The sequence below is a fragment of the Protopterus annectens genome, chromosome 1.part1 (genome assembly GCF_019279795.1).
Source record: "Protopterus annectens isolate FY-2018-M chromosome 1.part1, PAN1.0, whole genome shotgun sequence".
NCBI classification, from domain to species: domain Eukaryota; kingdom Metazoa; phylum Chordata; order Ceratodontiformes; family Protopteridae; genus Protopterus; species Protopterus annectens.
Genome location: NC_056726.1, coordinates 59,215,568 through 59,230,394, shown reverse-complemented (window position 1 = coordinate 59,230,394; position 14,827 = coordinate 59,215,568). Strand labels below are relative to the sequence as shown.

Genomic DNA, 14,827 nt, shown 5'->3' with positions numbered 1-14,827 from the left:
CACTATGTGGTTAAAAATGTTGTTCCATAACATTGCAGAGTACCTGCTACTTAATTTGAATCCAGTAATTTGGATGAGCATATGGCAGGCGTGCTCTTCATATTCTGTTTGTCTACTGTAGTCAGCAGAGATAATGCAGCATCTCTAACAACACCTAGAGGTGTAGCCGTAAATGTCTGCACCTCCGGCAGTACTAACATATGAGACAGGCTGCATGGAGGCCTGCACAGAACCTGAGGATAATCTTCTAGCATAAGCATAAATAGATTTGTCACTTCCATGCCTTAATTGAAGGACATGCTGTGGAAAAGATAACTGGAAGGAGAATAAAAATCAAAAGATGTTTGAAGGAAAACTATCAAGGGCAGCATTAGTGGCCTACCTGATCTGACAGAAGGGTAGTAATACCTCTGAGAAGAGGTTTTATTACAGTACATCCAAAATTTCAAAGCCAATGGGCACTCTGTCCATGAAGGGAGGACATTGGAAAGGATAGTCCAGAAAGGTATGACGTACATTGAGATGGAATCTGGAGAAAGAGTGAAATGTTTATAATAAGAGAAAAACATAGTATGAATGATCATAAGGATACTTAAAGGAAAGAGCTGTAGAGCTTTAATAAGATGCTCCAAGGCTAAGGCACATAGGTCTTACAGTTCCAAGAACGAGAGAAGAGCGTTGTCCACTTCATTTGGACATCTCACTATACTGTTATAGGCCATAATTATATTCAGCCAAATGTGCATTCTGTTGAGGTTAAACAGATGGAACCATGCCCTGTGAACAGTACAGAGTAGTAATGCTGGTGATAGCATATATCTGTATTGGAAAAGCCATCACCTCTAGAATGTTCAAGCTATCCAGGGACCCTGATCTCTTTGTATTCCAGAATCTGTAAAAAAGAAATTGAATTATAGCTAGTTAAAAAACCCAGTCTGTGATGCCCACAAATCATGAACCATATCTTAAAGTAGAGTCCCTCTCCACTGACCATTTTTAGGGTACCTGAACTGCTACCCTCCATTAGCTGGTGTAATTACACTTCAACAAATATACACAATATTTCCTTGACTATCAATGCAAACTTAGGCGAACAAATAGTACCATTTTCCCCGATTGGCACCAGCATACTCGCCCTCACCAAACACAGCTCCTATCTGCTCCCTGTCCATTGTTAAACAGTCAGTGATTAGATCACCGTTTTTTAGTACAGTCCCAGTATTTCTTGTTTTACTTGCTTTTTGTTAACCAGCTAGATAGACTTGACAAGCGAGGGTCCCAGTACAGGTATCCATCCAACCCAACTAGCTTTAGAGATTTCTCCAAGGCCATCTTTGTGCACATGCTGATAACTTGAAATGGTTCATCAGTCCCCTGCCCTTCAGTGACCCTATAACAAGTGTACCGCTTTATATACCCAAAGTTTAATCCTCCATCTCCGCTCTTGTATAGAGGCTTCTCTTCCTGTTTGCCAGATATACAGTTCCAGTTTGAGAAACAAATGTGGAAGTCAACATAAACTTTACAAAAAAAGGAAAGTCATAGTCCTAAAAAAAAAAGAAAAAATCAAAATCTTGTGCATGCTAAAAATCAACTGCAGAATGGTTGATAAAGAGCTGAAGAGTAAGAACAAATCCTACAAAGCTAATTATGAACTAAAACTAGCTTCAGCAGTGAAGGATAACGATAGAGAATTCTTTAGTTACTTAACATCGGTAATAATAACCAGCACTTTTCAGAGTTTATCTGTAATGCCATCATCCATTCAAACCTTAAAGTTATAGCTAACATCCTAGCAGATAAAATTTGGCTTTATTGTACATTGTATCATTAGTAATTTTGCTAATCTAAACAACGTACCTGACAGTAGTGAGGGTGCGTTTTAAAGGCCAATTGAAAAATTATCATTAAAACTACTATGAGTAGCATTTTGATTCTTAAAAAAAAATGAGAACAAATTGGTGTTTAAATATCTTCTATTAAAAATATTTAAACCCAAGTGAAGGATCTTTTTGATTTTTGAAGTTAAAAGCCACAACTGTGACTGATTTCACTTACGGTAATATTAGATTTTTCCTGAAGCCTGTTGTTTTGTGTGTGATGTATTTCATGGTTGAGTGTGTAATACATTTACTGTAATCTAGCCACTTTATCACTGGCCGGCTAATAGGAGCTGTTTTGTAGTCATGAACTGATGAAATAATTTCAGTAGCTGTAGTATGCAATTTACTGTGAGATTTGGCAACTTCAGTATGTGTTTGTAGTGGAAGAGGCTGCAGGGGGGATAGCCATCTGTTTAGATGTTGGGGGTGAAGCCCCTGCCCCCCACAAATAAGTTACCACAGGGCCAGCTGTATGGTATTTGGTCGCATGGTTGGTAAGCCAGTCATAACCACACTAAACTCATGATTCTTTAGCCATTCAGAATCTGTGCAAGCCATGAAATTGTCAGTACAGCACAAGTTTGCTCTTCAGTTTATTTTTTCATACTTAAAAATTAGCATGTAAGATGTAGTTCTAAAACGGTGACTGTTTTTTTTCATTTTAGAGATTTAAACAGAAGAGCTTCCAAGGCAAAGAATTGCAGAAGTAAAGTAGATCTACTAGGGTCTTACGATCCTCACAAGCAGCTTATTATCGAGGACCCATATTATGTATGTAGTATTGTTTAGATTCTTGTTTGAATTGCTGAAATTTAACACATGCATCTTTAAAGCTTTAAAATGTATTTGTAAGATGTATTTAGGGGTTGGCACACTGACATTCGCATTGTTAGTTTTATTTGTAGCATTTTGTCAATTTCTACTTTAGAATCGGAGTGGCATGCTTCATGACTCTGAGGCACAAGATGAAATTCTGAGAATGGTAATTGTGATCCTCAAAAGAGTAGGAAGTCCTAAACTGTGGTACCTAAGAGTATTCCTCCTATCAGTATCAGTATGGGGATGTGACAAAGATTAGAGTTCATTGAGGTTTGTAGAACTGCACTGTAATTTCCAAAAAACTGGAACTCGCACTGTTAAGTCATGCATTTCAGATGGGATGTTGGTACTCTTCTTAGCCGTCACAATTAACTAACTGTTCAAAATAATGTATTGTAATGATGCAAAAGGATGCGGTGGTGTTTATAAATGGAATTCTTCATGACAAAATGAGAAAACTTCACATCTGTCTTCCTGTTCATGTAGAATTCTGTGGCTGTTTATGGTTGTGCTTTTAGGGATATTTGTGTCTGAACCCCTGTAGTATGCTAAAGAGTTTTGCTGCTTTTTTTCTTTCCATTTCACCTCCACTCTGTGTAATGATGCTTGCTTTTGTAAGGCAAACACTTCAATTTGCATGACAGGATTTGCTTAAGTCTCTGTATTGCCCCAGATCCATACTTCTTCATCCTTTTGAGGTTTGTGCCTAAGGACAACAGTTCCTCATAGGCAGGGGATCTGTGTCAGGTCTGTTAGCTAAGTCTTCAAGAGGGTAACTCTGCCATTGCTTTCCCAACAACCGCAATCCAGGACTATCCTTGGTGAGGCAGCTCTTTGATTTTTGCCTGGCTTGGAGTGCTAGACATGGTCATAGTCATCCATGTCTTTCAGATGTTTGGTCCTCTTCCCATGCTGTGTATCTACATAATTCTTGGGAAATTCCCAGACAGAAAATCTCAGAGGGGTTGCAGTAGGCATTGTACTCCTTCCGTTTTCTAGTTCTGCATGAAACTGGTGATTTCCATCCCACTCTTGGTCTTTGTGAGTTCGTTGAACACTTCTAGCAGATTTGCATTCTGGGTGGTAACTCTCCAGGAGTCATTCCCTTGCTGCCACATAACATCTGAATCATGTGGGCCATAATATAACTTTTTGCTAATTCTCTGCATCATTTTTCTGGCCTTTAGATTGGGAGTTGGTGTCTTCCAGTCTCCTTTTGACTGATTTGATAACCTTCTTTACGGACTGAAACAGGTGTTGGTATGAGTGTTGGTAGTCATGCAGGCAGCATCATTAGCAGGTTAGGGCATGTGTTGCCTAGCTCTCCTTCTTTGAGAGACCAGGCAACACGCATGCACTGCCAAAGCATTGCTTACAAAAACCAGGTCACATAGATGCATACTTCTGTACATCCAGCTCTGCTACTCTGACATGCTTGTCTAGTCTACGGATTGCTGCAGTCTTCTTTCCTTTGTCGGCTGGAGTTCATGTATCTAGGCTTTGCCAGAGCTTGTTCCCAAGATAGGTGAGGCAACCTCTACTGTGCAGTTGTATCCCACTGCAGTCAGATTCTTAGTTGTCTGTCCTTGGGTCACTTTTGCACTATTGTAATACTGATAGATTATTTTATTTTATTTTTTATTTATTTATTTAACATTTGTTGACCGGGAAGGTCCGACTAGGTTCCACAGATCTTGTTTTCAGCGGAGGCCCGGGGAGAAATGCTCTAGAAGCATGTCTTTAGAATGTGGGAGGAAACCGGAGTGCCCGGAGGAAACCCACGCGAACGCAGGGAGAACATGCAAACTCCACACAGAAGGCACCCCAGCCAAGAATCGAACCAGAGAACCTCGTGCTGTGAGGCGACAGCATTAACCGCTGCACCACTGCGCTGCCCTATCCTGCCTGGGATAATCTGACAACTGGCCGGTGTGTCAAACTCCGTCTTCCTGATGTACCATATGTCCAGTGCATGACATCAACACACGAGAACAGGAGTAGATGAGAAAGTGTATGAGCATAAGATCTTCAGACTGTCTTACTGCCAGTCCTAATGTAGGATCTCTGCTGCCATCAGTCTATATCTTGTGTTGTCATTGCTGCTACCATTCCCCTACATTTATTCAGATAAGTGGCCCATTAGGGAACCTTTTTTTTCTCTCCATGTCTTATACAAAAGATTTACTAGTGTCTGCTAATGGATGGATTCTGGCTGTATTAAGTCAGAGTCCTTGTAAAGCCCACTCTCCTTTTTGAGGCTGAAAACTATTGCTGAAATTGCAGTATCTGGCAATTGTTCATCCCAGACTTTTCTCTCTAAATACTTTCTTTAGAGAAGGGCCTCAAATAAGTGAAGATGGCAACATCCTCAGACTCTGATGTCCTCCTTGCACCCAAAAAGATGATTAAGAAGTCTAGGCCTGAAGCTTCAGCTGCTCCTTCTGATTCTAATGTTCCCGCAGAGTTGTAGCAGGAGTCCATGTTATGTCTGACTCATTCTCAGACACCACTACCACGAACCTGCCAGGGTCAGAATGGTGTTTGCTATGCCACATCTGGCTAGGGTGAGCCTACCACAGTGGTATAGAATGGAGGGGTACCTAGGATGGTAATTTTAGAGGGACCAGAGAGCACACAATCAAATCCTTCTTGGGGAAGCTGTACAAGGCACCTTAATCAAGGTACACCAGGTTTTGATCCACTGGGTTTTGTTAGAGTAGACACCACTTCCAAGAAACAGAAAAAAAACAGGATGTTTCTACGACTGGGATGTCATAGGAAAAGGAATGGCTTAAATTTTCACAATGCCTATACAAGACCATTTTGTCTTTAAAGCCCCCTTCCATCCTCTCCACTCCCTCACAAACCACCCTTTTCTGAAGAGACAACATGAATCGTCATCTGAGAAGGAAGAATTTGATTAAGCTGAGAATTCCTTAGCTTACTCATTTGAAATACATTCTTCTGGGCATCTTGCTTCAGATGGTGAAGGCTGTAACCATTTGAAAAGCCACTATATGCCTCTCCGGTGGATCTTTAGGATCCTTGTGGATCTTGGGTAAGAGATAAAGGTACTGTTGTTTAGGGTTAGGTACCTTAAGATGGAAAATGTATGCCCTGGTAATGATGCCTTCCTCCTGAGCTTCATATAGAAAGGTGTCAGTTTTCATTTTGAACCTCCTCGTAGGGTCCAATGGCATAGCCATATAGTATCTACCATCTTCTAACTGTTTTGTTGCCTCCCCACAATAAGAACCCCAATCTTGTATCACAGCTGCTCCTCCTTCATCCACAGTTAGGATGACAATATCCCTGCTATTCCTCAAACCATCTATGCATTGATGTCCTTCAAGGATGCATCTGCAGTCCTAACAAATGGGTTGTCCTGCCTCAGGCAGCCCCTCGGTCGGCCGGATTCCAAAGTCTGGGTCTGGCCTCGGCTGATGTCGCACTTCACCCGACGTCATAGCTGCTGTTTATTGGGTATAAAGGCATCAGCCGACGCCATCTTCCTCAGTCTTTCTTGCCGCGCGGTGCCCGAAGCAGAAGTTGTTCGCAAGTGCCGGTCGGTCAGTTCCAGAGATTACTACTACCGAAGACTTCTAAAAAGCTAAGTACCCCGTTGGGGACTCTTTCTTGCCTCAGCCGATGTCAGAAAAAGTAAATAATTGTTTAACTTGTGGGAAACAAATACCTCATAAGGATTTCCACTCTTACTGCCTTCCTTGCTTAGGCCCAGACCACGACGTATCAGCTTGTCTAGCCTGTGCTTCCTTCAACCGACGGACACTTAGACGTTGGTCGGAGTTTGCAGAGGAGTTTTTTTGGTCCCGCTTTTGCTTACAAAATGCCGTCGGAGACTCCGACTTCGCAATTAGCTAAAAAGCGTAAGGAAAAGGACTGACACTCGCGGTCCGCGGTTTCGGCTGAAACCACGGTTAAGCCAACCGCGAGTGTCTCTGTTTCGGCTGAAACCGAGTCCTCGGTTCTTCCTTCTGCCGAAAGCTTGCCTCCGATAGCCGAGGCCTCACACAGCATGGCTGAATCCGCTACTGAACTTACCCCTGCTGTAGCAGGCTCCCAGGATTTATCTGATACTATTCCTTTAGACATATCTACTCCTGCACGTGGAGCTGCTAGGCCCCCTGCATCTATGTCTATCAAGGCTTTTTCTAGGGCTAAAGCAGCTAAAGCTTCTAAGGCCTTGCCTGCTAAAACCCCCTCTCACAGGCCTACCTCCAGTTCCCAAATGCTCAGCTTGGCTGAGGATCTCATTTCTTTGATCAGGGGTTCCCAACCTCACCCAGACAGGGCCTCTCAACCCCCTCCAGAGAAGAGGCCTAGAGCAGAGCCCCCGGATCCTGTTTCTACAGACTACTCCTCGGATGATTCAGACAACACAGGTCCTCCAGAAGGCCCATATTCTCCTTATGAGGATTCCGATGCAGAAGACTCCATTCCTTCTGCCTCTCCTCCAGAGGAATTTTCTTTTGGGGAAAGTTTACATGCTATGAGAGAGCATTTTCAATGGCAGGGCCAGGATTTTTCAGATTCAAGGAAAAGGCTTAGGACCTTTTTACATTTACCACAGCATAGGCCTTTAGCCATTCCTCCAGTACTCACAGTTGTTGATGATGCTTATAATGATGCTTGTACTGCCCCTGACTCTATTCCCCCGGCCCCTGCCAAGCCCGACAGATATTACAGGGTCCCGGACACACACTTTCACTTGTATAAGGCTCCTATTGCAGATCCTGAAACCATTTCACAGGGCCCCAAAGCTGTAGCAGCTGCCTCTGCCAAAAACCCCCTCCCCTCTGAAAGAGAATCTAGAGCATTAGAGAGATGGGGTAAAAAAGTTTATACTTCTGCTACTCTTTCGGCTAGGGCCTTAAACTGTCAATTCCACATGATTCAGTATCAGGAATTTTTGTTAGACCAGCTAAATAAAAAAACTGTCCTCTCCTGAACCTATAGACCGTAAGTCCCTTCAGGATTTGGTACATAACACTCAGCAGGTCAGTAATCATTCCTTAAAATGCGGCTATGATGCACTGGAGGCTTCCTTTAGATCAGCTATGACTGGAACAGTGATTAGAAGGCATGCCTGGTTAAAAGAGCAATCCCTACCAGACCATGTAAAGACAAAGCTTCTAGATGCTCCCATGGAGAAACAAAGTTTGTTTGGTTCCCCTGCACAGCAAGTGTTAAAAAAGGTGGAAGAAAAAGCAAAATCTGTCCAAACAGTAAAGGATTTCTTACAGGTCCAGCCACCGAGGTTTAGTAGAAACTGGCCTTCGAAGAATTGGTCCTTTCCAGATACCTCCAGAGCACAGAGAGGCAGAAATAGGCGCCCAAGAGGCAGAGGTCAATCCAGAGGTGCCTACAGGGGATGTCAGTGGCAGCCCAACAACCAGAGAGGTACTGCCACAGATCCAGCTGCGACCACTCCAACAGGACAGAAACAATGACTTGACTCTGATACCGCCTACCAGGGAACAATTGCAAGCACCCTTAGGCGGAAAGCTTGCCTTATTTTCCGTAAACTGGCATTACATTACAGGAGACAAATGGATTTTACAGACAATAGACCAAGGCTACAGGTTTCACTTCCACACTCTACCAAAAAAGAGAGGAATGCCAAACCTACCACCAAACCAAAAAACAAATGCTCTACAACAAATCAACCACCTACTAAGGACGAGAGCTATAGAAAAGGTACCATCTATGGAACAAGGGCTAGGATTTTACTCCAGACTATTCCTGGTTCCAAGAAAAGAAAACCAATGGAGACCTATTCTCGACCTGTCCGCTCTGAACACATATCTCATTGTTCCAAAATTCAAAATGCTGACCCTACAGCAACTTCTTCCCATGCTGGGCAAGGAGTCTTGGCTGGTGACTCTAGATCTCAAGGAGGCATACCTGCACGTCCCTATACGACCAGATTGCAGAAGATACCTCAGATTTCTTGCAGGATCAGAGCATTATCAATTCTCATCATTGCCCTTTGGCTTATCTACTGTGCCCAGAGTATTCACGAAATGCCTGGCATCAGTAATTGCTCATTGCAGGCTTCAGGGAATTCACATTTACCCGTACCTGGACGACTGCCTGATACAAGCGGACAACAAGACCAAATTAACAAAAGATTTGGAAAAGGTTATACAACTACTGCAAGCCCTGGGATACACAGTCAACATGAAAAAGTCAAGGCTGGTACCATCCCAAAGGATAACATTCTTGGGTGCAGAACTGGACACAACCAAGCCAGACTATCACCACGGACGCCTCAGACCTAGGCTGGGGGGCACACATGGTGGACAAGTGTATACAAGGCCTATGGACACAAGACCAGCTGAGCCTGCATATCAATCAAAAAGAGATGTTGGCAGTGAAACAGGCACTTCAAACATTCAGACCTTTTCTTCAACAAGGTCATTTACTGATAAGGACGGACAACACCACAGTCATGTGGTATATCAACAAACAGGGAGGCACACACTCATATCCTCTATGCCGGATGGCAATGGACCTGTGGAATGTGGCTCTGAACCACAACATTCAACTCCAGGCCAAATTTGTGCCAGGAAAAGAAAATGCACTGGCAGACACCTTAAGCAGAACTACCACGGATGCCCATGAATGGATGTTGCATCCAGACATCTTCAAAACCATTACAAAGAAATGGGGACTACCAGAAATAGACCTGTTCGCATCCCCACACAACCACCAATTGAGGAAATTCTGCACAAGGACATACCACCCTCTTGCTTGGAAGGTGGACTCCCTATCCTTCAGTTGGGAAAACCTGACAGCATATGCATTCCCACCTCTTCCTTTGATGCACAAAGTGCTACTGAAGATCAAAGACGATCACCCAAGGATCATCCTGATAGCTCCAGACTGTCCGAGACAGCAGTGGTACCCGCTACTGAGGAGTATGTCTCGGACACACGCATGGCCTCTACCTCTGGTTCCTTTACTGCTAACACAGAACAACTACAAAATCCTACATCCAAACTTGAAAACACTGCAGCTAGCTGCTTGGAATATTACATAAAGCAAAATAACCCAGACTTATCTCAGAGGGTTAAAGACATTATCCTGGAGGCTCGCAGACCCTCCACAAGGAAGACTTATTCAGCCAAATGGAAAGGATACCTCATTTGGAGTACAGCAAAAGGAGAAAATGTATCATTAGCAAACATAGCTAACATCCTGGAATACTTAGCAGAACTTTTCCACAATGGCCTGTCTTACTCCTCCATTAAGATTCATGCATCAGCAATTTCAGCAGAATACAACATGGATCCTCCAGTCTTCTCTCATCCTCTACTCAGGCAGTTTCTGAGAGGAATTAAAAATGTAAAGCCTCCAAGGAAGCCACCTTTGCCTACATGGGACCTTAACTTTGTGCTGGAAAAGTTAACACTTCCCCCTTTCGAACCAGCAGCAACAGCAGAATTACAGTTCTTATCTTGGAAAACTGCTTTCCTGCTTGCAATCACTTCAGCAAGAAGGGTTTCTGAACTACAGGCATTAACGGCAGTACAGCCCTTCCTTAACTTCCATCAGGGTAGAGTGTCTTTGAGAACTAATCCTACTTTTATGCCAAAAGTGGTCTCCAGGGTATCATTGAACCAATCAATCCACCTGCCAACATTCTTCCCCAACCCACAGAACAGGGGGGAGAGACTATTACATACATTGGATGTGCACAGGCAATTGCGCTATTATCTGGACAGAACCAAAACCAACAGAAAGACTGACCAGCTTCTGGTAGCGTATGCAACAGGAATGGAAGGAAAAGCAATTTCAAAACAGACAATCTCAAAATGGATAGGAAATTGCATTAGATTTTGTTACTCATTCCATGGAAAGACAACTCCAGAAAACATCAGACCTCACTCCACAAGAGCTACAGCCACTACTACAGCTTTCCTACGAGGAGTGGCTACCAAAGACATTTTAGAAGCTGCTACTTGGAGCTCCGTGCATACATTTGCCAAGCATTGTAATCTACCTTTATACTCCAGATCCCGAGCAGGTTTTGCAACTGCTGTTTTGCAAGGGATCTTAGCTACACCATAAGCATCTTAGTGCCTCCACCCCCAGTTTGGCTATGGTATTCTACCCATTTGTTAGGACTGCAGATGCATCCTTGAAGGACATAGTACAGTTTTGTACCTACCATAAATGTAGATGTCCGAGAGGTATGCATCTGCAGTCAGGATTACCCACCCTCCTTCCCCTCTGTGGTACTCCTAGGGTATTTGCCCATCTTATAGCTGGCTGGGGGAATCTATTATGGTGTATTTGTTTGTATATATGTATATACATGCTTATTTTGTTTGCTCTCTACTGTTTGGAACCATTTGCATTATCCAAATTTAGCCTTCCTAGAGGTCACCTGGCATCTGGGGCAAGAAACACTGAGGAAGATGGCGTCGGCTGATGCCTTTATACCCAATAAACAGCAGCTATGACGTCGGGTGAAGTGCGACATCAGCCGAGGCCAGACCCAGACTTTGGAATCCGGCCGACCGAGGGGCTGCCTGAGGCAGGACAACCCATTTTTTAGGACTGCAGATGCATACCTCTCGGACGTCTACATTTATGGTAGGTACAAAACTGTACTTTTCTCAACCTTAGATAAATTATTGGAACATCTTGATGACAGAAGAAAGATTGGCTGACCATTTGGGGGATAGGTGTTCTTTTTCCTTCTGTAGGGGCCGCACATTGGGTTCCCTATTTAGTCATTATAAACGTTTTGATCATAGGGGGACTTCCTCCATCCAAAGGACACTCACGGGAGACACATTGGTGGGATGTGTCCCTTGTGGACATTCTCATTGCTACAAGGTGAATAAAACCAAGGAATTTACCAGCAAAAATGCATCCAGTCTTTAATATCACTTTTTTGGCACATTGCAGCACAAGTTGGGTAATCTATTTGGCCACTTGTCCATGCTTCGCGTTTTACGTGGGCCAAACTTGGAGACCTCTCAAATTTAGAATTGAGGAGCATATGAGTGATAAAAGGAATAAAACATACTTGTAAACATAATACTGCCTAATTTAGATTTGCCATAAGTTATTGTATGTTGGGGAATTGTAGGGATAAATCTGGCTGGCATACTATTTTTTAAATGTCAAAGAAAAGAAATGGATAATTAATCTAGGGGGGCTTTTTCCACCTGGTCTAAATGAACATCTTTAAATTAACCAATAGAAGGTCTTTTTGCATCTGTCTGTATGTATGTATATATCGAGGTCTTTTTTGTCCTACTATTTATATGCTGTTTGTCTTTCTCACAGAAGAAGGCTATTGAGCTGAAACAGGTTTGGTTTGGGTGTTGGGACTTTTTTTCCGTCACCCATGTTGTTATATCTTTTGGCATATTAAATTGTCATTCCACGTTTTGTGCTGGCTCTTTTCTTGAATTTACCTTAAAGTCCCTGGACCCCTCCACTTTAGTTCAGTTGGAGCCTCTAATAAAGGCCCCGAGAACCTCTGAGCAGAGGCCTTTCGGCTTCCATCTCTGCTCTGATCCCTCCACCCCGTGTACCTGCCATCTTGTTGGAGCAGGAACCTTTGGTGCAGAGTACAGCCCCTCAGGATCTCTCTCCCCAGACCTCACTCCAGGCCTTCCTCTATTTCCTCTTCCATCAGGTCCTCTCAGAGCTTGTCGGAGAATGAGGTGGACAGATTGAGGAAATTTCTCCATATGCAGATTCAGGTAGGGGTTATCCTAGCTCCCTCCACTATGGGATCTGCAAGCAGAGCTTCCCCTTACAGAGTAGTATCTCCTCCTTTGATCCAGCCTGCCGCTTCTGAGCTCCTGGACCTGTCAGTCCCAAGGGCATTGTGCAATCTTTTTAACTTCGAGCCAGACTGCTTACTTGACTTGCTCGTTGCCGAAGCCTCAACGTAGAGTCCGGGGGGGGGGGGTGACCTCTACTCCAAAGTTATCAGAGCTGTCACTGCCCCTTGGTACCTTGGCGTTCGACAGGTCTGTGCTGACTCCCTCTTCGGTGCAGAGGGTTGATGGTGATGGGGGATGGTTTGTTCATGAACCTCCGTGGTACGGGAGGCTTACTCAGGACTCCAGGAATCCTGTCATTCCTAGGAGATTTGCAGCTTCAACAGTATCGAGTCCACCCCTTCCCCTCCTGAGCTCTGTGTCAGAGACCTCCCTTCTGCCACTAGGGTAGTAGGCCCCTCAGGGCCTCCAGTCTCTCTTCCACTTGTGGAACCCCAGACGTCTTACAACACTTCCCTGGAACAGCCCACCGAGGAGGCTTCTCGGAAGAAAAGGTGGAAAAGAAGACACCTAGATTCGCCAGAGGAATCTCTCATGACAGACAACGGACTTCAGTGAAGGGGGAGAAGCCCCCTAGATTTCCACCTGACGTTTCCTTTGAAGACTTTTTGGAAATCCTTCATCAAAGAGGTGGCTGGTTGGCCCCAAACCCTGCCCTGAATGAGTCATTTTTCGTGGAGGCCTTTGGGACCGGCCCATCATCAACATCCTGGGTGTTGTCCCCCCCACTGTCCCCTTAGTGGACCTGGTGTCTGCAAGGGCATGAAAGGAACCAAACACTGTAGAGCTGATACCAAAAAGGGCTGATAAAATTCTCAGTGCCCCTCAGGATAGACCCTACTGGACTAAGGGCATTCCAGTAGATGCCATGGTGGTTGTGGCAACCACCAAGAAAGAGCCTGCCCAGGAAAGCTCTACTGTCCATCCCCCTAACAGGGAGTCTAGGGTTATGGACAGATTTGGAAAAAGGGTTTATGTTTCTTCCACATTTGCCCTCCAAGCATTGAACTACCTTTCCACTTTGAGGCTACAGAGGGATTATCTTAACAAACTCTTCTAGTTCTTGCTCTGAATCCATGACAGCAGAGGAACAGAACACCTTCTCCTCCCCATATTGCCACTCTGCAGCCCATTTCTAATGCGTCCATGAGGCTCCTCTCTCGTGCCGTTGAGGGTACCTCTAGAGCAGCCAGTTCTGGCATTGCCATTCAGTGTCATACCTGAATGCAGCTGTGTGACTTTGTGGAACCTTTTAAGGCATCATTCGTCAGTACCTTCTTTGACGGTTCCTCTCTTTGGACCAACAGTACGAGACACACTCTCCCACAGTGAGAAAGATGGAAAGACCCTGTCTGCTGTCAGAATCCGCTTCACTACCTTGCAAAGGTTCTTTTACAGGAATCAGCATGGGGGAAAGAAGTTGTGGTTCAGAGAGTCCCAGAGTCCTTTCCAGGATGCCCAGGGAGACATTGTTCACTCCATCCTCCCCTTTCTACAGAAGGGAGGTTTTCAATAGACCTGAAAGATGTGTACTATCATATCAAAAAGAACAGATGCTCCAGAAGGTACCTCTGTTTCAGGCAGGGAGTTGGTCACTACCACTTTTGTGTGCTTCCCTTTGGTCTCACCACAGCCCCCAGGGTGTTCACCATATGCATGACAGTAGTTGCAGCTCACCTCAGACTGCAGGGATTCCATGTTTCCTTATCTGGATGACTGGCTCCTAGTCGCACCTAACATGCATCTACTGATCCAAGGCAGGGACTTTCTTTTGCAACTGGCTCCAACCTTGTCGATCATTATAAGTCTTCAGAAGCTGCAGTTACAGCCAGTGCAAATGATAGATTTTTTAAGAGCCCATTAGGCCAGGGTTTTGTTCGTGTCCAATCTTCCACCAGACAGGATTCTTTTACTAAGGACGCATATCAGACAAATGCTAACTGTTCCAGTTTCCCCCCAGCAAATCTTATTGTCAGGGCTTTGGGCTCTATGGCCGCAACAATAACATTACTACCGACAGCTCGCTTACACATGAGAGTTCTTCAGTGGATGCTGCCAGTTCAGTGGTCCCTTCTGCACCAACCCCTTAGTCATCCTATAAGACCGTCTCAGGTCTGCAGAATTTCTCTTTTGTGGTGGCTTCACAGTCCAGAAGTCACACAAGGTTTACCATTTGTTCTTCACCCTCCCATCACTGCGCTGACCATGGATGCCTCCCAACTGGGATTGGGGGGGCATTACCTGGGAAGGACAGTTCAAGGCACGTGGACTCCCCAGAAGACCAACCTGCATATC

The 14,827-nt window shown here is 44.5% G+C and overlaps 1 protein-coding gene across 2 annotated transcripts in view; it reads left to right on the top strand.

The window, feature by feature from the left end:
* Window positions 1-14,827, top strand: part of ACP1 (acid phosphatase 1) — a 350,036-nt gene that overhangs the window by 264,127 nt on the left and 71,082 nt on the right. For both annotated transcript variants that reach the window (XM_044073601.1, XM_044073597.1), the window contains exon 5: window positions 2,549-2,654. In XM_044073601.1, the coding sequence (XP_043929536.1) occupies window positions 2,549-2,654 (106 nt within the window). The remainder of the gene's footprint in view (window positions 1-2,548; window positions 2,655-14,827) is intronic.